This window comes from Mycteria americana, chromosome 1 (assembly GCF_035582795.1).
Source record: "Mycteria americana isolate JAX WOST 10 ecotype Jacksonville Zoo and Gardens chromosome 1, USCA_MyAme_1.0, whole genome shotgun sequence".
NCBI classification, from domain to species: domain Eukaryota; kingdom Metazoa; phylum Chordata; class Aves; order Ciconiiformes; family Ciconiidae; genus Mycteria; species Mycteria americana.
In genome coordinates this window covers 70347068-70370830 of record NC_134365.1, presented here as the reverse complement: position 1 = coordinate 70370830, position 23763 = coordinate 70347068, and the positions used below count along the sequence as shown (strand labels likewise).

General features: G+C 46.7%; 2 protein-coding genes across 6 annotated transcripts in view; one reads left to right on the top strand and one right to left on the bottom strand.

The window, feature by feature from the left end:
• The window catches only part of BID (BH3 interacting domain death agonist), a 31829-nt gene extending 8530 nt beyond the window's left edge, over window positions 1–23299 (top strand). For all 5 annotated transcript variants that reach the window (XM_075505225.1, XM_075505215.1, XM_075505242.1 and 2 more), the window contains exons 2-7: window positions 5111–5225; window positions 6828–6896; window positions 8909–9110; window positions 10419–10564; window positions 12300–12503; window positions 13968–23299. In XM_075505225.1, coding sequence (XP_075361340.1) covers window positions 6888–6896; window positions 8909–9110; window positions 10419–10564; window positions 12300–12503; window positions 13968–13979 — 573 coding nt within the window. In that variant the 5' untranslated portion in view covers window positions 5111–5225; window positions 6828–6887 and the 3' untranslated portion in view covers window positions 13980–23299. The remainder of the gene's footprint in view (window positions 1–5110; window positions 5226–6827; window positions 6897–8908; window positions 9111–10418; window positions 10565–12299; window positions 12504–13967) is intronic.
• The window catches only part of BCL2L13 (BCL2 like 13), a 43236-nt gene continuing 37488 nt past the window's right edge, over window positions 18016–23763 (bottom strand). Inside the window, exon 7 of the mRNA XM_075505194.1 lies at window positions 18016–22154. Coding sequence (XP_075361309.1) covers window positions 21342–22154 — 813 coding nt within the window. The 3' untranslated portion in view covers window positions 18016–21341. The remainder of the gene's footprint in view (window positions 22155–23763) is intronic.

Below are 23763 nucleotides of genomic sequence, written 5' to 3'. Positions count from 1 at the left end.
CTATTGATGTTGTAGCCTCCCTTAGAGGCAAATGCATGGAAAATGGCTGTAGTTTGGAAGCTGTGTTCCCTATAGTGGGAAAGTCCAAGCCAATAGCTTTGGTATTAACCAGATGGTACCAAACCATCACTTTGGTTTCACAGTAGCACATGTATGTGCATCCACAGATGTACAGAGGGGCTTGTTCAGCCCATCCTTCTTCACCTGGCTAATATATTGCAATGGTTCTGTTCCCCCACCACCCTGCTTTTCTTTTTGAAGCCTAGAATCAAATTCTACTTTAGGAGGACAGCGGGTCTCAGATGAGGCAAAAATCTTGGGGCCTTCTCAGCAGTGTTACAGGCTGGCATATCCTTTGCAGGCTGAATAGGGACAGGTTTTCTGTGGTTATGATAACTTCCTATTTATTCATCTCAGCACTGTTTTACAGATCAACAAGCTATCTTCCATTTTGCTGTTGGTTTTCTCTCTCTCTCCTTGCAAAGTCTGAAGTGTATGTGCAGCTGCTGTGGGAGTAGTCAGGCTTCTTCCATAGCTAGAGAAGTATGAGGAAAAGCTCTGGTATCTGCTGCTAGCTGGGCTGTTTAATTCCTGTTTGGTTTATGGGCTAGAAATTGAGTGTGGCAGGGTGATGGGGGTTCCTTTGGGGACTTGAGGCTGCATGATGTGGGATTTGCTTACACTGTCATGACTTGAAGTGCTATGGATAGCTGTCTGGCACAGCTTGGAATATCCTCAAATAAGCAACTTCTTAAGTCTGTGGCACTGTTTCTCTTCCTCACTTTCCACTAATGGCTGGTTACATAAAGCAGTAGTGCCTGTGGCAAGTTTTCAGGAAGACAGTGAAATTGAGTGGTTATGGCTTGATATGTGGATTTAAAATGTCAGGTCACATCAAGTGCCTCAGTTTCCCTGCCTGTAAAATGATGTGTTGTTCTGTAAAGAGCTCTGCAGCTCAGCAATGAAATGTTTGCCTACAAGACAGGTAAGAGCCGCCAGATCCAGGAAGGGACCAATAGGCACAGTTTCATTTCTTCTAATAATGATGTCACCCTGACTGCTAAAAATAAAGTTCTTTGCTTTCTCTGCTTGGCAGCTGAAAGATGCGCACAGGTTGGAAGTTTTTTCCATGTCAATGACTGATGCTTTATTGCGGTTTCTGCTTTGAAGACTTTAATTCACTCCTAACTCAAATGTGAGACATAAAGATAAGTATCTTGACAACTCGCACAACAGGTCCATTGACTGATAGTGTGTCTGTCCAGGGGTTTGTATGGGACATGTCTCGGTATCCAGACAAGTTGTTAAAGGAGTCAGTCCTACAGGCATGTGGCTTTGCTGCTGGAAAGGGTATGTTTTCATAACCAGACAGTGTCTGATACAGCTGAGAATAGTAACTGACAGGCTGAGCTGTGAGAAGATGTGAAGGATCTGAGGGAAAGTGATGGTAAGCAGAGGCATTATTAGTGGGTGGATTCTCTTCTGAGCTGCCTTGAAGATGTAACAGAAGTGTGAAGAAGGGACGAAAGCTGATTTATAGGGTGTCTTAGTACTGTTGCTGTAGGGATTCTGGGACCTAGTCCTGTTTATGGCAGCCTTGAGAGCTATTGAGAGTTCCCCCTAACAGGTAACCATATGCTACTGGCTGATTCTTGCTGCCACAGGGGATGCTGCTGCTGACATGCTTGCAGTGTCTGGAGGTACAGCAGAACCCCACACTGGTTTTGGAGCAGGTGAAACCTTGCATGCTTTGCAGCTGTACTGTTTCCATGTGTAGCTCCACCTGGGAAGATAAAATGTGTGCTTGCAGTGTTTGCTCTTGAAATATGTGGCAGTGGTATGGCAGGGAGGACCTAGTTTGGTGTCTCTCCAGCACAACTATGGCCACTGCTGCTTCTGGTGTTGCCAACCCTTCATTGGTGGGCTGCAGCTGTGAACAGCTGCTCTGGTGAGTTCCTTGTAAGATTGAAAGGCTAATACAACTCAGGGATGAGAGGAAGAAACAGAAGATGGGACAGCGGCCCCAAAGGACATGTGTTGCTTGAGGAGAGCAGTATGTACCATCCCTCAAGATGCATTTAGCCCTGTCTAGAGTTGTGATTGCCTTGGGGGAAGCCTTGGAGACTTGCTTTGGGGGAAGGATCCACAGAATTCTCTCTTGTGAAAACTGGAATGTGTGGGGGTGGAATAAGGTCTGTCATTCTGTGCTGACAAGTGGCTGGCAGATGTGCTTCTCTGGCTGTAATTATGTTTACCTAACATATGCCTCCCCATAGTCCTGCATCCCAACACAATGTTGAGTTGGAATGGACATGCCCCACACTGACTCTTCAGACCTGATTTAAGGGTCCTAAACTTGTGTTTAAAATACCCCCTCCATTTTTTTTCTAAAGAAGATGGAAAGAACTCATCCAAAAACCTGGTTGTAGTCTTATTTGTTGAACACTTCAAAGCATCTAGCGGTTTCTCAGAGGCAGTTGTTAATACATGAAGCTTGCTTGTCTAATGAGTGAATTGAAAGTGTAAAAAGGAATAATGTATTAAAATTAATTGGTTTTCCAATTTAAAATCATACTCCATAAAATTCATTCCAAGACTTTCAGCAGCCCTAAAGCAGCCTTAGCAAATGATCTAGTTTGAATCTGAATGCAGATGGCTTTTGTAGCCTTTATCTCCATCTTTTCTCATTTTCCAACTAAAGATGCCTTTCACTCAATATAAGGTAACTTTTTCCATCCACCAGAAAATGTCTTAATCTGAATCTAAAACTATCAGGATTCCAAAGTCTTAATGATGAAGAACTTCAGGTGGGATCAGCATGATTACATTTGACTGTTTGGGGTTTGCTCTTTGGGGGTCCAATTTTTTTGAAATTCCATTAAGGAATTTGACTTCTCAGGAGGAACTTTGTGACTATCCAAACCCCTTGCATTGATTCAAAGTACTTATCTAAAACTTGAGGTTTCTGGAATTACTAGTTAACTAAAAAAAAGAAAAAAAATAAATTGGCCCTGTATTGTAGTAGTAGGGAGCCATTTTGTAGTGTGAGAGAAATCCTTTTTCCTGTTCTCAGGTGTGTTTTTGACCACCCAAGCAGAACTTTATTAGCTGAGGGCTGGAACCCCTCAGGGACTTTCACTGCCTGGGTGGTGATTCTTTGATCCAGGGAATTCAGTTCATGAAATTATCATCCTCAAGCCTCCTTATCTTAATTTTTTACCATATAAGTACTTTGGAGTGTGGTGGGTTTTTTCTTTTTTGTCTTTCTGGCAATTCTTACCTCTGCTCATGTGCAGGAGTGGACAAGCTTGCAATGTGCAACTATGATGGGTGATTTTGGTTTTTTAATGTCTCTATTTTTGTGGACTTGCCCTGAGGAGTGTCTACATTTACGTAAAGCTGATATCATCTCCTGAGGGGAAAGAGATGGGGAGAACCCCTATGTTTTGTAGGTCTCTTCCCCCTGCACATCCGTTAACATCTCTGGGTGCAGCAGGTACCCTGGCAGGGCAGGGGCTGCTCAACCCCTTTCTGTGTTCATTGAGGCTCTTGTCCAGGTGTTCTACCTGTGCAGGGCACCCAGGGATGACCTCGCTGCCATGACCAGCATATAAGCTTCTGCCTCTTTGAAAAGTGTAAGTGCTGGGTCTGTAGAGATAGACAGGCACCTTTCCTGTGCATTTCCAGGAACTGATGTGAGGAATATGCACAGGCATACAGGCTCAAGCTCCTCTTACAGCTTCTAGTCACCATAGTAAGCCAGTGTGGATAATGCAGAGCCTTGTGCCAAGCTGCTGTGCCCTGCCTTTCCAGGCCTAGCTGTATGGGCATGCCCAGAATAGATCTGGATCTTTTTGTTTTACTTATATTTTCTGCTTTGGGAATGGAGCAGTCTGCCTCTCTTCCTTCCCAGACCGGAGTGGTCTGTGCCTCTTCTTTTAAAGCAGGGAGTGGGAAAAGACAATAGTGCATTTCTTTTTGATTGCCTCTGTCATGAGTGTTTGGACTGAACCACATGAGTTTCCTGGCAGTGTGAAATAGTGTGACAAAAAATGTAGGGAATCTGGGTTTTAAAGCCACATTCTGAGCTTTCCTTGGAAAGATGTGGCAGGTGGCAAACCCCCAAGGAAGTGTCTTGACTTCTATTTCTGTTCCATCCTCTTGCTGGAAGAAAGACTACATTGGTCCCTCTGCAGGCTGATGTTTTATTTAGCCTGTTTATTGCCACCTGACTGTACTCAAATTGCCCTCCAGCAATTTACTGGAATCTTCATCAATGAGGAAAAAGTAGGTCATCCTGGCACAGTTTGGCTAGCTTTGGGTGGAAGAGGTTTTGCTGTAAAGTTTTTGCGAGTGAGAAATCTCTTTGGTGCTACTCAGCTAGTTTCACCAGCACATCTGGCTGCTTACACGCAACTTGCAGCTGTAGTGGCTTGTGTTGCGTCACACTTCTGCAGGAGAACATCTGCCCCTCTGTGTATGTAGTGTGGTGTGAACAGGGGATGGTGCAACTTCTTGCACCTTGAAAGACGGGGAGATTTGTTCTGTACGCATGTTACGAAGTCAGCTGGGTGTTACCAGCCCAAATTAGCCAGTATGGGTTAATCTGGCCAGCTGTAGAGTAATGCTGTGGTCCCACATGAAGCTTTTGGCATAGGCTAGAGCTGGGTGGGGATGGCAATACTGGTAGAGCCCAAGAAAATTGCTGTGATGAATGTGAGTTTCAAGGCAAATGGGGTTTGAGTTGCAGAGGCTCAATACTACTTCAGGCTTCCTGTGGTCGAAGCCATGATGGTTCAGGAAGTGGTGTTTAACTCAGCAGGAGTTAGTATCAGAGGATATCCACTGTTTACTAGTTGTAACATGAACACCTTGGTTTTGGGCTGAATTACTTTGAATTGAAAATAAATGGTAGATATAAAAACAAAGTATGTCCAAGTTGAGGCTTTGCCTAGCTTACAGCAATGTTGCTGATGTGGACAACTCCCGAGGAGTTTGTGCAAAGACAAGGTCCTGCCACAGAGTTAATGCTAGATCCCCACTTTCCTCTTAATCTCAGGGATTCTGTCACAAGTTCTCCAACCTGAATTAACATCTGTCTCCCCTCCAGCAAAGTCAAGCCCAGGAAAAGGGGTCACCCTGACCTGTTCCAGAGCCCTGTCAGGTCCCAAAGAAGAGGGCAGAGAGGACTGCATTCTCCCCAGCCAGCACAGTCTCCAGGAGAGGTGAGTAGCAGCGATAGGGATTTGAATGGAACAGAAAAACGCAAAGCAGCAAAGGCTAAGCCTGTGTTTTAGGAAGCTATTAGTCTGATATAACAACTAAATGGAAAAAAAAGAGCTTATGGTTAAGGGGCTGGATGTGGGCTATTGTGTGTTTGAGATTGTGTTTTGGTCTTGGGGACTTTTAAGAGTCTTTGAAAAGTTGGGAAATTCATGGTCTCTTGAAATTATTACTGTGGTTTCCTTCAGAGTTTGAATTAATTTCTGCTTTCACTTCCTCCCTCTTTTCCAACAGCACACTTAGGTATTTAAAACAGTTGTGAGGGGTTGTTACTATGAAATAGGATCATTCATCACTAGCCCAGGTCTTTGATGGCCATCTGTTTGGGCTCCTTGGTGCTTTCACCCCATTTTTGGTCAGAAGGTACCTGTTCAGCAGTCAGGTTAGTGTCCTGGGTGAAGAAGGCCTGATGGGAAGGTAGTGCCCACTTTCAGCCAGGCCCTGCTCATCACGAGTTGAAGCCAGCTTGCACCAGAGACTTCTGTGTGCAGTTGTGGGACTGTCGCATCTGAGGCAGCAAATGCGAGGTTCACAAACAGGATTCCTATCCTCCCTGCCTTAGCATTTGCTAGGTAGTCTTGTGTTATTGGCACTTGCTATGCTGCTCTCACACCTTTCTTGCTCTGGGACTTCCTGTACCAGATGTGACTACTCTAGGCTGCTGGTCTGACCCACCCATCAGCTACGCCTGGCTGGATGAGGAGGGAGCAACGTGCTTTCACCAGCTTCCCTTTCTTAGTGGGTGAGGGAGGCCACCGTCTGCACCATGCTCTCTGCCCTCCCTGCATGCCTCTTCCCTTGGGCACTGCCCAGCCACAAGGCAGGCCAAGGGTTGTCAGCCCTGAGCATCCACCATAGGGGCAGAGGAGCTTGTGACCTGGGTCCTGTTTTCTCCCTTCTTCCTAGTAGGCCTCACTGGAGGCTTAGCAGAGTTGTGCTCATGTGTAACTAGAAGCCTTTGATGGCACTTGGCTAACCTTCCCTGTCCCTAGGTATTTGTTGGGAAAGCATTGAAATAAGCCTGAGTATACATGTGTATCTCTGCACAGGGGAGGCGGGGGGAGGTGCACTTGAAATCCTGCAGATGTGTTGCAATGTCAACTGGGTGTTTCACTTCAGACTATGCTGTTGTGCACACAGACCCGAGCAGCTTACCTGCTCTCAGTAGGTACTTGGGGAACTCCTCAGTGATAACACTGCTTTCCGTTCCAGCCTCTGGCACTATGAAGGGTTGTCCCTCCCTTCCCCAGCACCACCCCTTGGCTCTAAAGCCCCATTTGTAGGTTGTGTCACTCTGCTGTCTTCCACGCATTTGTGGCAGGAAGGAGTTTCATGCCCCTCATTCATGTGAATAGGGCCCTTCTTGCTGGGATAGTTGTGGTTTTTCTCAGTCTTTTTTTTATGACTGCCAGTGTGTGATGGGCAGCCCTCTCCAGAAATACTGATATGCATCACCAGAAAGGTAATTTTGAGACATGGCCAGCCCCATGAACACTGTGCAAGATGTGGGTTTATGGGAAACTTCCTTTCTTGCTCTTTTGCAGGGCAAGGACTTCTGGTCTGAAGCAGAGGGTGACAAGAGCTTCTCTGTCTCTGAATCCATCATGGAACAGGTTAGTTTCAAACGTGACTGAAGTTAGTGGTTCACAGTGACCGGTGGTTCTCTTGCGCGCTTGTTCCGCGATACCTCGAAGGGGATGAGCCTCAAAAAGTGCTGGCTCGTGTCCTTCTTGTCTTCTCAGAGTTCCTGCAGGGACCCTGACGCTGCTGCTCTCCATCATGAATACAGACAAAAAGTGGATGGAACCACTTAGTTTGCAGGCTGCTTCCTTGTTACCTCACAGTGTGACACTCCCCCTTTAAACTGCAGGCTGGAGATGTAGCTATTTAAGAGACTACCATGTTTATTGATTAAGCTACAAACTACTAAAACTAATAAATCAAATTGATCACAGTGGTGTGTCCATTAATTTATTGCATTGTTTTGTGCAATATTAATCACAATTATGAAGCTACTATTTATCATGCTTAAATCTTATTAACTACATTAAACTGCTATTAAAATGTCAATCATCCTCCTCACCCCACCTAGTGTTAGGGTACAGTTATAGCCCTCTTTGCTCTGCCCTCCCACAAGCCTTTTGAAAATAAATCTAGTGACTAGTCCAGTGGGTTGTTCAAAGGGGATGGCCACTGTTGTCCCAGTGAGCTTGGGTCACCAGGTGAGCTTCACTGCTGTCTGTGAACATCTATGCTCAGATCATGGGAGATGTGCCTTCTGTTGATCTTTGATAATATACCTTATTTTCCATTTGTTTCCATTTCTGGACTTTCCTCTTTGTTGTCTCTGTTCCTCCCTTTCTCTGCCCAGTCTCCTCTCAAGTAAACAACCTGTCCTTAATTACTTTTTATGTATTTGTCCCAATTTTGCTACTGTTGCCTAGGCAATATGGGTCTTGTGTGATATTACCGGTATAGTTATGTAGATATAGGTGGCCTTGCAAGGTTCCACTCCCCAAAAGGTACCTGAACTTTATTTCAATTCTCAGGTTCATCCTGGTTGCATATTGATTTCCTCAAGCAGTTGGCAAGACAAACCATTCTACTTTAGCCTTGATTCTTCCTCCTAGTTACAGTTAAGCCTCAGCATTTTCTTATCTTGTAGGCAGACAGTCTGCATACCAGAGTAAGGATATTTTCTCACTTTATTTCTGTGCTTACACAACATCCCGCTCTCTTAGCTGCTTAACTAAAATTATTGGACAGTCTCCTGGTTTTCTACAGAGGCCTTAGTTGGTTATGAGGCCCCATGTTCCAGTGGGACCTCTTGCTCACATCAATTTGACTGCCTCATGGACCTCCTTCCGCTTAACTAATTTGAGCACTCTTGTCTGTCTTGCTGTCTTGCGTGGCTGTGGAGGCAGCATGTGTCTGTTTACTGGGGATGAATGTGCTAGTGTAGATGATACCAGACACCAATGATCTGCCATCTCACTGTCACTATTCTTGTGAGCGGCTGCTTGGCTCTCTACAGGGAGCTGAACATGTTTATTATGGAGCTAGTCAAGATCCCTTTGAAGAGGGAAAAGAGATGTGAACCTTGGTTTTTTGCAGGCTTATGCTATCTGTTATCTCTATTTTCCACCTTGTTACTGCTATGCTCTGATTACATTTAAATGGAGAGCTGCTGGCTTCATTATGCACAGGAAGTAGAATGCCCAACTCCCAAATACAGGGGTAAAAACCTTCCAAACACAGATGTCTGAATAGGGGGAAGTGAGTGGTTTGTGCTGAGCACACATCTGTTTCAGAAGAGGAGCTCTGGTCAGTGTTTCTGTCACTGCCACAGCTGGAAATGTGAGGAGAAGGTGAGCTGACTCTTCCACCACTGATCTGTAAGAACAGAGCCATCTGTCATTCACCATCAGACAGTTCTGTGTGGGTACACATCCAGGAGTTAGTATGCATTTGCTGAAGTCTTGTGGACTCCCTGGCTAACACTATTCAGGATGCCCAAAGGAGGCCAGAAAAAACGTGTCCAGGGTTGGAAAACAGCATGTGCGTAGACCTTTTGAGTGGGACTTTTCCTAGGCATGGGCTTAACAGTGATTTTCTTATGTTTAAGATCAATGGATCTGTCCAGATAGAGCGTGCGCTGCTGTACACCTTCCTGGAGGTATCCTCTGACTGTAAGTTCAGAGAGCAACTGCATTCCCTGCAAAGCCAGGGGATTGCGCCTTTCCCGAAAGGCAGCTACTGCTATGATGATGAGGTGGAGCTTCAGACTGATGGCAATCGGAGCGGCCACTTGCAGAATGGTGAGCTAGGTGAGTGCTCTTTCTCCATCCTACATGCCTCTCAAGGTGGTGTTTTTCTTCCCCCTTTTCCCATCTTTGCTGCTGGTCTGTTTCAGAGGAGTAATGTTTTCTCCATTGAGAAACTTCACAGTGTGGCTGGTGGTGGTGTTGTTGGTTGGGATTTTAACACTTGGGATAAGACAGCTAGTGCTTAGCACTTTATTTCCCCATGGATTTCTAGAGCACCCATGACCCTGGGGTTTTGTCTGCAGCACATCAGACAAGGGCCACAAAGCTGGTGCTAATGACTGCTGTCCTCAAGGAGTGTGATACTAAGCAGTTAAGTTAGGCCTCACCCTGCTTCTCAGGGAGTATCAGTACTTGGGCTAGGATTTTGGAACAACTCTTGTTCTGGTACTGAGTGAATCCCTTTCTGCTCTACCAGTGTGGTGGAAACTGTTTCTCATAGTTTCTGGTACCACTCCTGCTTCACTAGCCATCTGCAGGATGGCTATTGCCCCTTGCCCAGGATGTGTCAGCTGGCATGTTGACCTCAACCTAAGCGGGGTGAGGAGGAACTGCTACAGTAAATAGCCCTCCCTCATACAAATCTGCATAGGTCCCATGCCGCAAGTGACAATGGGAAGCTTTGCCAAAAGGAGATAGGACACAGGGTAATGGTTTTAAACTAAAAGAGAGTAGATTTAGCTAGATATAAGGAAGAAATTTTTTACAATAAGGGTGGTGAAACACTGCAACAGGTTGCCCAGAGAGGTGGTAGATGCTCCATCCCTGGAAACGCTCAAGATCAGCTTGGACGGGGCTTTGTGCAACCTGTTTGAGTTGAAGATGTCCCTGCTCATTGCAGGGGGGGGTGGAGTAGATAGCCTTTCAAGGTCCCTTGCAACCCAAACTATTCTATGATTCTATGAGATGATGTTTAGATGGTGCTTGAGAGACAGGTCCTAACAGTCACTTGAAAAAATTACACACACTCTCTCACTTCCCCTCTCTAGGCAGGGTGTTGGCTGTAGCTGTCCTGTACAAATTTTGGTTGGAGATGTTCTAACCTCCCCTGTAGTGTTTTTTGGGCAGGGTGAGGCTGCACTTTACCTAAACTACAGATAAAAAACCTGTTTGCACACTTCTCTGGTAAATGAGTCGAGTGCACACAAGGGAGTTGTAGTGTGTATAGCTGTCATGAATGCGCTATGATTGGGGATGGGGTGGGAAGGAGGTTGTTAATAGAGATGGGCAAAATGCTATGGGTCAGCTTACCTGCACTGAACCTAGTCTGACTACAGCCTGTGAACTAAATCCTGCTGTATGTGTTGGCAGTGTTTGACCCTGAGGTAAATGAAGAAGTTGTCCGGATCATTGCTGCTCAGCTTGCTGAGATTGGAGACCAGTTTGATAAAGAAATCAAAGCAAGAGTAGTAAATGATCTAGTGCAGCACTTTCTGAATGAGAATCTGTCTGCAGAGGTGAGTGAAAAGCAACCGGACTAGCAGTTCCCCTTTTAAATGTTGTGCATCCTTCCTGTTGTGACTTTGAAGCAGCAAGCTTGCAACATCTGTATCTTTGCTAGTTTGCTGCTTTAATTATTGCAATCTTAAAATTCAGCCCAAACACTTATCTTTGAAGATTTTTTAGAGGTGATGCTCTCTCCTGTGGCTGCTGTCGCCCTGCAAACTGGGTTCATCTCCTTTCTGCAGATGGTAAAATTGAGGGAGTTGTGGAGGAGGACTGACTTTTAGAGGCATTTTGTCCTCATTTTGTTGGCCAAATGGCTTATCTTTGAAAATCAACTCTCTGGTTAAGGCTTAGTATTTGTCCTTAAGATCTCTGGACTTTGGTGCGGAGTCTTGTAAGTCTGCTGCTTGTCATGTGGGTAAAACTTGAGCAGTGTTAGTGCCAGAAGCTTGACTTGTGCTTGTCAAGTGGGAACACTGAAGAGACAGCAAGTAGTGAGACCCTTTTCTAGTGCCATAACTGTTTAGCTCGTAGTCTGTCAGTGCTGAGAGTAGCAGTGGGTTTTGGCCTGGATGGGTGACCTGCTGAGAAGGCCTCTCTAGGTGGCTTCTCCACCTCTTTGATGCAGTCGCTCTCCCAACAATAGATGTGGTGTAGTCCCTTGCCCAGCATCTAACATGCCTCACTGCTCTGCAAGGGAAGTAGAGTTTGAGGTCCCTTGTGTTCGACATCCCTCTTTTTAAGGATTGGATCCACATCTGGATCAAGAGCCACAGTTTGCTTCCACAGAACCTTTTTGGCATCTTCAAGATAACCGTGGCTTTCTGGCTTGTTTGGCTTTCTCTGCCTGTGATGAAATTTCCTGTGCTCTACAAGCTAATGCTGTCTTTGAATTGAGGGTCCACCTTCTTGCTGAAAAGGCAGAATTTAATGACTTCAAACAATCTTTTTTTGGTTTTTTTGTGGTGTGGGTTTTTTCTGCTAGGGTTTATTACCTGCACAGACTGATTCCAGCAAAGTCTGACCATTCCCCATTCCTGCTGTCTTGTTCTCCACCCAGTTAAGTTTCAGGCTTTCAAATTTATTGCCTAACCTTTCAGTCTTCATAAGTCTAAATAAGGCTGAGACAAACCTAACTTCTGACCAGGTGGACCTTGCTTTTTCACATTAGTAGTGTAGCTTAGTGTGTGCACATGCACATTGTCCCTCTTGAGAAACTGATCTTCCACTGATCTTGGGAGCAAGGCAGTGTTTGTTCCATGCTTGGACACCTTCTCTAGCTCCTGTCTATGAGAAGGCTTTTCTATGGAACTCACTTTGCCTTCTTGCCAGTCCCCACCTAAGCTTGTATGCATGATTTTCACTGTGTTTAAGGTGGATTGCTCTTTCCTGGGAGCCCCAGGATTCCTGTGCCATTTCAGGACTTGGCAGGCTAGGTGCAAACCCTGGGGAGGAAGGGGGCTGTTACACCCTGAGTGTGTAAGGTGCTATCTAAATTTGCCAGTGGTATGTGTGTTGTCTCCCTTTCTTTTTGTCTTGGGTGAGCAGCTGAGCTCAGAGATAGTCATCCTTATTGCCATCCAGGGTGTGTAACAGGGAGGCTGCTGTGCCCGGGAGGAAGGGGAGCGGCATCCTGTGAAGTGTTAGAACAAGCACATCAGTTACCAGCGCAGTGCCGGCAGGCTGTGCCGAGACCCCTTTCTCCCACAGCTGTTGCACTGAGATCTCTCTCTTCCTTCCTTACAGGAGATAACCCGGCGTGTGTCAGAGGCAGTGGAAGGTCTTGCACAAGCCATCCCCTCAGACATGGAACAGGAGAAGGCCATGTTGGTGCTAGCAATGGTCTTAACTAAAAAAATTGCAAATACAATGCCCTCCCTTCTACAGCGTGTCTTCAGCACCACTGTGAACTACATCAGCCAGCAACTGCACAACTACATTGTCAGAATGGTGAGTGCTGTCAAACAGCTTGGCATGAGTCACAGCCAGCCTCTTAGCTGGCCTGGGTTATTCTCGGGGGGGTGGCCTAGCTCTGAGCTGCCTGTGGTCTGCTGGTTTCCTGCTGTAGTCCTCTGGAGGTTTGGCCAGAAGGGAATGCCAGTCCCTGTGGAGCTCTGAAGGTTGATGTGTTGGGGGAGGGAGGCTTGAGGGGGACATGTCACAGCTTTTGCTTGCCCCACTCACAGCAGCCAGTGAAGAGAGTGCATTTATTTTGTGGGGCAGAGAAAGAGATGTGATTGCTCCTCCCCTCCCTGCAGTCTCTTCAGGGAGCTGTGCCAGTAAGACTGGGTTAATCATGCTGTCAGGGAAGGAAAGCCTGACCTGAGCTCTGATGGCTGTATTTCCCAAATGTCTTGGGCCTGAGGTCTCTGCTCTTGTCTTCCTGGGCTCCCCAGAGCTTGGCAGAACTGGAAGGGGAAAGGAATTGCCCCTGAGAAACAGCACCAGCAGAGGAATGATGAGAAATGGTTAAATGGGAAATGGCAGCTCCATTCTTGTTCTCTGTTGGAGCTGCAGCATAGGTGGGGAGACTAAACAGCTAGCAGTCAAGCCAGGGCAGAGGCTAGGGCGTTTGGCCCCAGCTTCAGTAACTAACCTGTCGGGAGGGGAGAGGAAGAAACCCCCTGTGTGTGCACATGCACACACACATGTATACTAAGACTAGGCGGTACTTGGGAATGAGACTTGAGAGCAGTCAGGGCTGTGATCCTGCCACCCTGTGGAACAGCGGTGACCCAGTTGTGGGGTGCTGCAGGTCTGTGAGACACCCTTGCACTGCAGCCTGGCCACAGACAGCGTTGGCAGCAACCTGCAGAGGGGCCCAGCTTGGCCTGTGTTGCCAGACCAGGCAGCTGCCTTGCCAGCACCCCTGTTCTCTGCCAGGCAGCGAGGTGCAGTGTCACTGTGAAGCGTCACTCAGCACTGCCCTCCCCTTCGCTCAGCTTAGCTCAAGGGCACTGAGTTATCACAGAAACTGGTCACGAGCGTTAAGAGACTGGCCCTCACGCTGTCTTACTGCTGTGTGGAGTGCTGCTGCAGCAGGCTAATAGCACAGTGCAGGGAGGGCAGGCAAAGGGCTGCTGGGCTGATAGCGGTCCACCCACCCCAGTGCAGTAGCATTAGAGAGGGGATAGAGCTGTGCACCAGGGGCCATTCCACACTGTTCCTTCAGGACTGCTGGTGCCAGCTCTCTCCCCGCCATTAGCACAGAAAGGGGGGGCTGAGGGGTTGATGGCAAAAGTTGTGGCACAGCAGGTGGCAGAATTGGGGTGCGGTTCCTGGCGCTGGGGACAGGAAGAGGCTGGAGCTGCCCCTCCCCCGGAGCTGCCAGGCGGGTGGGTGGGCTGGCACAGGGCTTGCCGTGGGAGGATGGCTCTGCTGCTGCTAATGCTGGTTGTGTTTCTCTCCCTCTAGCTGCGTGAGTGAGCTCTCCAGCCCTCTGGAGAATGACCATTCCTGAAGACTTTTTACTTTTTTTGATGCAAAACACTTTTTCTGCTCTTAACTCCCGAGATACAGCTGTGAAAGGGAAGGCAGAGCTTCGTAGATAGGCTTTTGTAGACTAGCACAGCAATGATGGTAGTGTGAGCTGCGTGCCAGCTCTGCCAGTGCCTGTAAGGTGTAGTGCTTGCCCTCTCTCATTTTACAATAGGTTGGTTTTTTTCTTAGCAGTAGCAGGCTTTGTGCAGACCCTGGCTTGTGCCTCCAGGGGAAATGCTGTAGGCACAGAGCCTGCCCTCTCAGTATTTTTTTTTTTTCTAATCGGCTGTAGCATTTTGCTTTAGTTATTCTCTTCCCAGCCCTGCTCCTGGTGCTGCAGCTGAGCCATGCTGAGTGTTAATGGTTCCCAGGAAGGCCTCAGGCTGTGGAATGGGTGGTTGATCAGCACAGATCACTGCGGGGGAGGGTGGGAAATCAGGTCTGTCTTAGAGGGGAGCTGGCAGCAGAGGAAACAACCCTGGAGGAGGTAGGGGTGTTTGGCCAGGGAAAGATAAAGTAAAGATGCTTCAGTATGAATTGCTGTAAATCTGTGCTTGCTTGAAAAATAAAACTGAATGAGAAATTGTAAAGAAAAGGGCAGGGGTAGGTACAGGGCCATTCTTTCAGGGAATACAGCCTGGATATGCTTGAGGAAAAGTGTTTAGCTTTAGAAAATCCAGCTATAAAGAGAAAGAAGGTATCAGCCTTGGATCAGGAACAATACCTGGCATCTTACGTGTGTATTGCAGTCACCACATCTCAGGTTCAACTTGGACTCAGGTTGTTTGATACGTACCTGTCATCATACACAAGGTAGCAAATGTGATCTAGCTGCCTTGGAAGTTCTGAAATGATGTAAATATTTTGTGGGTTTTTTTAACTTAAATAAAATTGTCAGTTCTCATGGCAATAACAGCTCTTAAGAATTGCAGTTCCACCTGGATCTTTTTTTGGTGTCATCAGTTTTTTGTGCAAGTTCTCATGCCATTCCTCTAATTTTGCTACTGCTTGTGATACAGCTGGCAGCAATAGAGATGCTCTGGTCCTGGCCTTGTGCCTTGGATAAGCAAATCTTGCAGAAGAAAAACCACTTTTTCCTTTTTTTTCCTGCCTGCACTAGAACAGGGATGGGGGAACAAAAAAAAGCCCAGTAGTCTACAAATCGTTTTTGAAAACTGTACCATTTATTAAAGTGCAACCTGGGGGCATGGTCTTACAGCAGTGTCCCATTAGCAGGGGGAAAAAAAAATGCACATACCCCTTCACTTCAACTGAATATAGAACAATGAAGCTGGAAAGAACTTTCTTTTAAAGGTGGAAACACTTTAATTAACCAGATGGCACAAGAAGCTTTAGACAGTTTTCCCCAAGAGGGCTGCACTTGCATATTAAAAGGAACAGTATGACCAGTTCCTTGGATAATGGGTGACTTGAGGACCAGTCAGGGTCTCCTCCCCCAGGCAGGCCTCTGGAGAACAGAATCTGAAATCCCTGCCCATCTGTCACTATCTGCTTACACCCAGCAGAAGCCTAGGAGAAGTATACCCTAACAGAGTCAGTCCCATTAGTCTTTGCTACTTACAAATCAAGTGGCATTCTTTTGGTCTGAGTGGGTTTTAGCTTTACACTTGAATAAAAGCTTACAATGCAAGTTAAAAATGGGGAGAGACCCCCTAAAGGTGTAGCAGTAAGATGCATCCTCTGCAACTTGTTCTGTCCAAATCAATAGCGTTCCTTCCCTCCCCTGCAGATACTGCAAGGAGATCAAAAGCAGCTTCCACTGGAAGCTAACTGTAGCTCCCTCACTTCTACAGCATCACCATAGACCTCTAGCTAGGAGGAAGCAAGTCAGCCTACCTAAGAGACTGAGAGAGGGTCAGCTCTGAGTAAGAAAAAATGTGATAAAGTTATTTAACTTAAGGAGGTGGATCTGAGTGATGTTGTGTTGTGGTTCCCCTGGATATATTGGTAACACTACAGCTGACCCTTCCAAGCTGCTGCGGTTCTCTGTCCCCAGCCAAGTACGCTAGTCAGGAGCGTTCACTTCAGCAGATGCAAACGGAGTACTGTTGCCTAGAGCTAGCCCTGCAGTCCCTGCTCCATACGGGCCTGAGAGCTACCTCTGCCAGAGGCAAGCAGCAGTGGCTTAAATCTTATAAACACCCCTCCCCTTTTTTTTAATGGTGAGACAGAGCTTGCACTTTGAAGCACAGATACATAGATGGAGTCAAAGCAATACTGTTCTTGTAACCTTCCTTGTGCTGAAATTAAGCAGACCAAGCCAAATTAAAGTCATGCACAGCTTCTGCCTTCAACAGGTACAGGAGATAAACCTCACCTCTCCATGTTTCACTGGGAAACACTTTCTCCTGTTGCATGACCTACTGGAGTAGACACTACTCCTGTTGCATATGTCTGCTCCTGTTGGAGTAACACATACGGATGAGTTGACCTTCAGTATGTTTCATGCCTGGAATGTGACATTCTACTGAAGAGCTGGGCTCTACTACCTAGGCATAGCAGCTGGAGTGGTGTTCACCCCTCCACCCCCCCTCCCCCCCTTCCACAGCAAAATAATCTAGTAATTACACTCAAATTCTGTAGCACGAGCTTGCTCTGGTTCAGTGAATGAGAGACTATGCTGCCAGAAGCACTTCTACTTTTTGCCAGAATAGCAACATCTACCTTACTAGGGCTTTGCTAGTACTGCCATACCACTGTAGCTGAAATTAAATGTAGGGAAGGCTTATGCCCTCAGATTATTTTGTCTACTACAATCATTAAAAGGAAAAAAGACCAAACTTCAGAACCTTGCTTGTTTAGTACTAATGAAATTTTTCATTTGTGACCCTTAGAAAGCATTGATTAGGTTAAAAATACAGTCCAAAGTGTTAGCCTAGCTGTGATCAGCGCTACATGAAAAGGAAGGAAAGAGGATTCTGGCAACAGCTCTTGCCCTGTGCAAGAGCACTCGGCACTACGGCTTTCGACTGTCCCTTGAGCCCCAGATAGATACCTGAGCACAGCCCTCAGCCAGGATGAAAAAAATCAAGCCCTCACAAACAGCAAGGATGGATTCTTGTAGTAGTAATTTGCTCTCTAGAAGGCAGGTTAGGAAAGAAACAACCAACTGCAAACACTACAACAACAGGCACTTCACCTCCAGCCAGAAGGTAAAACTGGTGTCCAAAAAAACAGGTGCGATACTAAACAGAGAACATGCTTCCACTGCGTTGTCTGGCTCTGTGCTAGAGCTTCTGTTCACACTGGTAAGTACCGGGAGCAGGCAGCTGCTTAACAAGTCACATCTGAATGGACAGAAGGCTGCAGAAGTGTTGCTTTCTTGTCTCCTCCAGCTTGTTTCATTGGGCCAGACCTAGTATTTTTTCAATATTTTTCAGCAGCCAAATTATCCCCCTGAGAATCCCTACTCGGCGTCCACCTAAGCCTGACAAGAACCAAAAGCTTCAGTTTTCAAGCTGTCTCTCTGTGTGTGCCCAGTAATATTCTGATTTTGCCCTAGCTAAGCAGCTCGGCACTGCTGTGCCAACTACAGCCCCACAGCCTGGATCTTCTGAAGTTTAAGGGACTCGGGAGGCAGGAGTCCACCAGGCTCTTGCACAGCACATGGCTGCAAGAGGCAGGGACGTGGCTCTGTGTCTGCGGTTTGGGCTTGTATGCAACAGAGGGATTCTGAGTTTCAGTCTTTGCTCCCAGCCTGCTGTTCCAGGAATGCTTGCTGAAGAAAGACCTTGCCCAGCTCCCAGCCACAATGCCCACGTGAGCATAGCCTAGAGTTAAGTGCAACTGAAATTTAAGTTGCACCTTATCTTGAAAGTCTTTTCCTTGCCCGCTCCTCGTTTAGCTTGCAACCCACTGCAGTTCCTTAAGTATTTAACACTCTTTTTGTAGATCCAGTCCTCTGCTGTTTTAGCATCTCAGCTTTAGGGTGTGCTGCAGACAAGGATGAAGTGGAAAAAGATGGGTCTAAGGTAGATACTTTATTAAGGTACAGGCCACTCGAGGACAGATATTGAGGCACTTTTGGGAAGGGGATAAGCAACACAAGTGAGAGTAATTCTATATGCCCTTTCATAAGTACATAGCTACTGTCATTCCTCTGCCAGCTGCAAGAGATCCACTAAAAAGAGGTCGCATCACACGGTTTGGGGTAATTAGACCCTGCAGTTTAGGATCACCTTAATATACTTGAAGACTGGGGGGGGACACCTTCCATTTTCTAATTCACGCCTCTAACAGAGCAAGCAGCCTGGCACTCAAGTCTGTCAGAATGCTGTCATCTTGAGCTTACCCACCCTTTGGGGACTTCCACAGGGCCTGTGCCAGCTCTGACCACAGGACTCATGACTGTTCCCAGAGGAAAGAGCTGCATATGATACATTTTCTAAATGTGTTGTCAGTGGGGTGGGGGAGAAGTACAAATTCTTGCTGACTTGTCAAATCTGTAAGACCCTAAAATGAGAATAATATAAAGAAGGGACCAAGCAACTGAAACACATGGTGCAGCTGATGCTCCATTAAATGTAGCCACACGCCAGATTTACAAGGCTTTCGCCCCACCATGAAAATGCTTAACAAAACAAAGTCATTTGTTTTCCTTACTACTGCTGCCACCTTCTTCTCACCCCTCTGTGTCAAAGACGACCCTTTTTATTCAATGCCCCATTGGGCTCCTTGTGCCAACAAGCTAGGGACTTCTTCCCCAGCCAGCGTGGATTTACTCTTGTCTGTCCTGTACCCATCTCCCACACTACTACTGAAACAACCATGTACAGAGAAGAGCTAAACGAACACCTGGCCTTCCCCCTCGCCCCCCCAGTTTGTGCACAAGTTATCCAGAATGTCCAAAAAAATCCATCTCTGCTTCAGAGTGCATGTGGGTACTTCTGTGTAACCTGCTGCGTGGCTACAGATGGGGGATGTCCCAAATGTAGGTGCATCATCTTCAGGAAGGAGGATGTATTTCGGGTTAAGAATGGCCCTTCTCCCACAGAGAGCGTACCTGGAGAAGAAACTGCAGCTGTCAGCAAAGCAGCAGGAGAGCGGCAGACCTACCCCGACGTACTGGGCAGTAAAGCAGCCCTTGCCCCATAGGAACAATCAGGTACCCTCACAGACTTGTGTCACTTGTCAATAAAACAGTTGCGACACATGAAATGAAGCAAAACTGTAAACATTCGTGCACATCCGTGACAAAAGGAGCATAAAGACACCTCTCCTCTCCACGCGAGGGAATCTCCCGTGAGGTGCCGGGAGAGGGAACTGCGGTGGTGGGAAGGCAGACACCGGAGAGTCCATAGCGTGAGGAGGTCCCAGTCAATTCCATTTTGCAACATGGTAAAGGGTTTCTTTTTCTGTTAAGGCCAACCTGCTACCTTTTGTACACGGAAAAAGATAAATCAATGATCAACAGTAAAGTCCAGAACTCCAGAGCTCCTGAGTTCGGTCCACAGCAGCAGTACATACGTGACAATCCTTCCTCTCAGTATTCAACTTCACACACACACAGAGTTCAAAATCCAAGAAGTTTTCTAAAAAATCCACTCTCAAAAAAGCCTAAACAAAAAAAATTCCTCAGAATCTGCCAGGTTCTGACTGACTTCCCAGCATCCTGGGATCTGGGTGGGATAGGAAAATGTAGCAATAATATCCTAAATTAGAGAATGTGCTAAAATCTCTTCATTCTCAGATCACGTAAGAACAGGCTCATTAGGAGACGTACTCTAGATAAAGTTATTTAGAAATAAAGTACCTTGTCTTTGTGCTTCATGAAGAGTAAGCTTCCCATAAGCTCACATTTTTATTTTTACATTATCCCGAGTTCCCTTTCACCTACCTCCACCTGGTCTAAGCCACAGTGCCAGCATGAACCCTCAGAGATGCGTCAGCAGTTTTGCCTGGAAAGCCTAAGGTCTTGCCCACAGAGCTGCCGTACGGACAAGGACAGACACAGAAACGTGCGCTGAAAGAGGAACACTTGTGGTTGGATCCGATGTAACTCATGTGTATGGCAATACTTCAAAGGTTTCTCTTCACACACGTTTGAAGTGTTGTGACTGCAGGAAGAGCGATCTACTTTTTGCCAAAGTAACTTTCTCATCATTTGTGAACCTCTAAGTTTAGCTCCTTACAGATTCAGAGTCGCAAAAGAAATCGCACTGAACAACACGCCGGGTCAGGTCAGGAACAGGCAGATAGAGGAGGTGTTTAATGCTGTTTTGCTCAGTTATTAGAATCCATTGCCTTATGTATCTGGGATTCTTTCACAGCCAAGATCAAGTTAGGACTAAATACACTCTGTGCTTAACCTGGGAAAGACGATACAGACTGCAGCGTGATACAGGACAGCATAGCGTTTAACTTTTGAATTGCACAGGAGGCATCAGCCTCACTTCCGTGTAGTTTTGCCGTATCTTTGCTGAATACAACCTGGTATCAGAGTACCGATCAGAACGGCACCGTGTCCAGCATGAATTTTGCACCTCTGGTAACTCAAGGGTGGCAGTAAAGTGGGCCGGGCAGGAGCGGAGCAAATGGATTCTCGAACCAGCAAATGGCAGTGTCCCTCCCACCCTCCTGGGCAGCCGAAGCGCCGTCCTGCACCTCTCCCCCAGGAACACCAGGATGCTCAGAGATAATACAGCTATAGAGAGGCAGCATCTTTACAGGATGGGGCTCCAGTAAATGTTAGGGGCCAAAACCAGTGTAAGCAAAGAGGTAAGAATAAGCACTCTCCCACTGGGGCTTAGGAGGAACCTGCGAGGTTACGAGGAGCAGTGCTGTACCTGAGAGGAAGCCGAGACAAAAGGGAGACCAGGCTCTCGCTACAGGACTCAGGTTGGCTAATGTTTGTTAGGGAGGGCTGGGGGGCGCGATGGGAAGTGACAAGACAGCACAGCTGCAATAGCAGTCAGTCTGAGAAGCCAAAAATTCCAGGGGTTGGCAGCAGCTGGCTCTCCCCTTCCCCTGGGGATTCTCTGTTCCAGTTCCTAGAGTACGAGCACCCCTTTCTTCAGCACCTGCACTTAAGTTCTCAAATTTGCAGATTTTTTTTTTTTTTAAAAATACCCCTGTACTTTAATCACGAAAAACCAGTCCCCACCCCAATTCTACTAAAAACATGATTGTCCATAGCTGGAGGCTTATTGAATGACCTCACCCCATCACCATTAAGTTACTCAAATGTCCAATTAAACAGCAGGCAGCTCAACCTTTAGGTAACACAACTACAAAAATTGGATTGTGCTCTCTTCTCTCTCCCCCCTCCTCCTCCTCAAGAGAGCTCCGTTACTTTTTTCTAAGCGCCAGCGCTACTCCGACTGCTACAGCTAATATAGCTACCGCAGCAGCCCCACCGTACAGCAATATAGATTTCCCTTCCGGCAATAAGATAGGCTTCTCCTCTGCAGCAGAGGATTTCTCTTCTATTTCTTCCAAACGACCCTCTTTCCCCACTTGTTTTTCCCCCGGAAGCAGTATTTTCTCAGGTTCTGGTGCAGCCTTTTCTTCTGATGGGGCTAACTTTGGGACAGGTTTACTTAATACAGGGATTTCAGGTTCAACAAGCTCTTCAGCCACTTTTCCCTTTTCCTCCTGTTTTGCACGCAGAAGTGTGGAGGGATGTGCTTTTTCAACAGCAGCAATTTCAGCTTGAGGTTTTACTTCCTGTAAAGAAGCAGGGGTTTCTGGAAACGCTGCCTGCATGGTCTCTGCAGCGACGGCTGACACCACTGCTTCCTCAATCCCCTCCGGTATCTCTTCCTTCTCCACGTGAACAATATCTGAGTTGGAAGAGTTGTTCTCGCTCCTTTCTTCACCCCCTCCGTTGCTGTCCAGGCTTTTGACTTCTTCAGGATCCATGGCCACTTGCTGCCAGGACTCGGGTCCCAGGGAGACTGGCAGGCTCTCTGTGTGCCAGCTCTGACTCGCTGACAGGGAGACGGGCAGGCTCTCTGACTGCCACGACGTGGTCACCGTGGGGGACTCCGGGGGGCTCACCTGTCCCGAGTTGTCACTGGTCAGGATGTAGATGTCATTACTGTCCTCTGCGATGAGCCCGGGGTACTCTTCCTCTTCAGATTCCAAAGTAAAGACCGTCCCCTACGAACGAAAAGGAGGACACAACACGTGAGCGATGGCTTCAGCATTACCTCCCCTGTACGTGAAGGAACAGGACACCTGGAAACTTAGTGGGTCTGGAAGAAAGATGAGAGGGCCTCTGCAGGAGCAGCAGTTGTCTGACCTACATTTTAGAAGACATTACGAAACCCAGCTGGTCCAGCTGGCATTTCCAGAGAATGGAGCCACTTGTAAGAGCTTTGTTGGGAGCTCCTCCTTTCCCTGACGTTACTGCATCGTCAAGTACATCACCAAAACGTACCATGTGGGCATTATTAACCAGAAAACAAGATACCAAAGTCTGAAACCAAACTGAAACAAAACAAAGAAAAAGAAAGGAAACACAAGTACATGAGCCCAGCCAAGTACCACTCCCTTCTCCATATTGTGCAAGTGCTCTGTATTGCTTGTCCATTTTCACTTAACAGTGTTTCTCTTACATTAATTTTATCACATTTCCAGTGCTATCTAAAGCCTGTATTTCTACTTTGTACCAACAAGCTAGAATCTACAGTAATTCTAGTATATTACTACAAAACAAATTTAGCTATTCTTAAATGAGTTCACTTCCCAAGACTGTCATGATAACTTTGGCTACACATGTTAAAACAAACAACCGAGCACAGACATCCAAAGATGCTGACAGTGTTTGCTTGTTTTTATTTACCTAGGAAAAATCTGTAGGCATCCTAAAAATTTGACAGTGGGCTCCAGGTAGAGAAACTGCAAGTGTAAAATACTGACTGATTCCCTCCTTACAGAAAGAACAGCACTGTTGATCCTAGTCATGCACAGACTGCTGGGTACGTAACACAGAAGAGATTTGCTTCAAAAGGAAAGAGGAAAAAACATTAAGTGCAGAAGAAGAACCCAAGATGGGTGTGATACCAAGAACGTGAAAACAAGAGACAAGGGCAGAGAGGAACCCCAAAGTGTGCTATGCCATATAACAGAAGTCTGTGAAACCATTAACAAAGATGCAATTACTTTCTTGCTCTTAACAAAAATTGACACATTTTATCAAGTACTGCAGTGCTGGGAGCCCCTTCTGTGCAAATTCCTCATTCAATTAGCAAGCTTTCCTGTACAGTCCCATTGTAACATGAAGAAAAAAATTTTAAAATTCATTCATTCTCTTTCTCCCTGCTCCCTTCTACAGACAGTAGTTCTCCTACAGCACTCCAAGCAGTTGTCCCGCTCTTTTTTAAACCCTTCCTGACACCTGTGAATTTGGGGGTTGGTTCTGCTCCAGTCTCCTACCAATGGTTTCCCATTCCAAGATACCTCCTCGGTTGTTCCACAACTTTTTATGGATCCATGCAGTGGTCTGTGTCAGGAACTGATCCAAGTTAAAAACAAACACATTCTTTATTTTGCTGAGTTGTTTTCAACCCTGATCAGTGTCCAGTCTGGCCCACTGAGATGCCCCAGTGTGTGAGCATGACCAGGGGTGGAGCAGGGCCAGCAGCTGCACCTGCTTGCACTGATGCCAAAAGAGCAAATCGATACCAGTGCCCTGCTTAGAGAGCAGAAGGAAAACACATTTCAGCTGTGGTAACTCCCAATTATCACTTAGTTCCTAATATGCAAG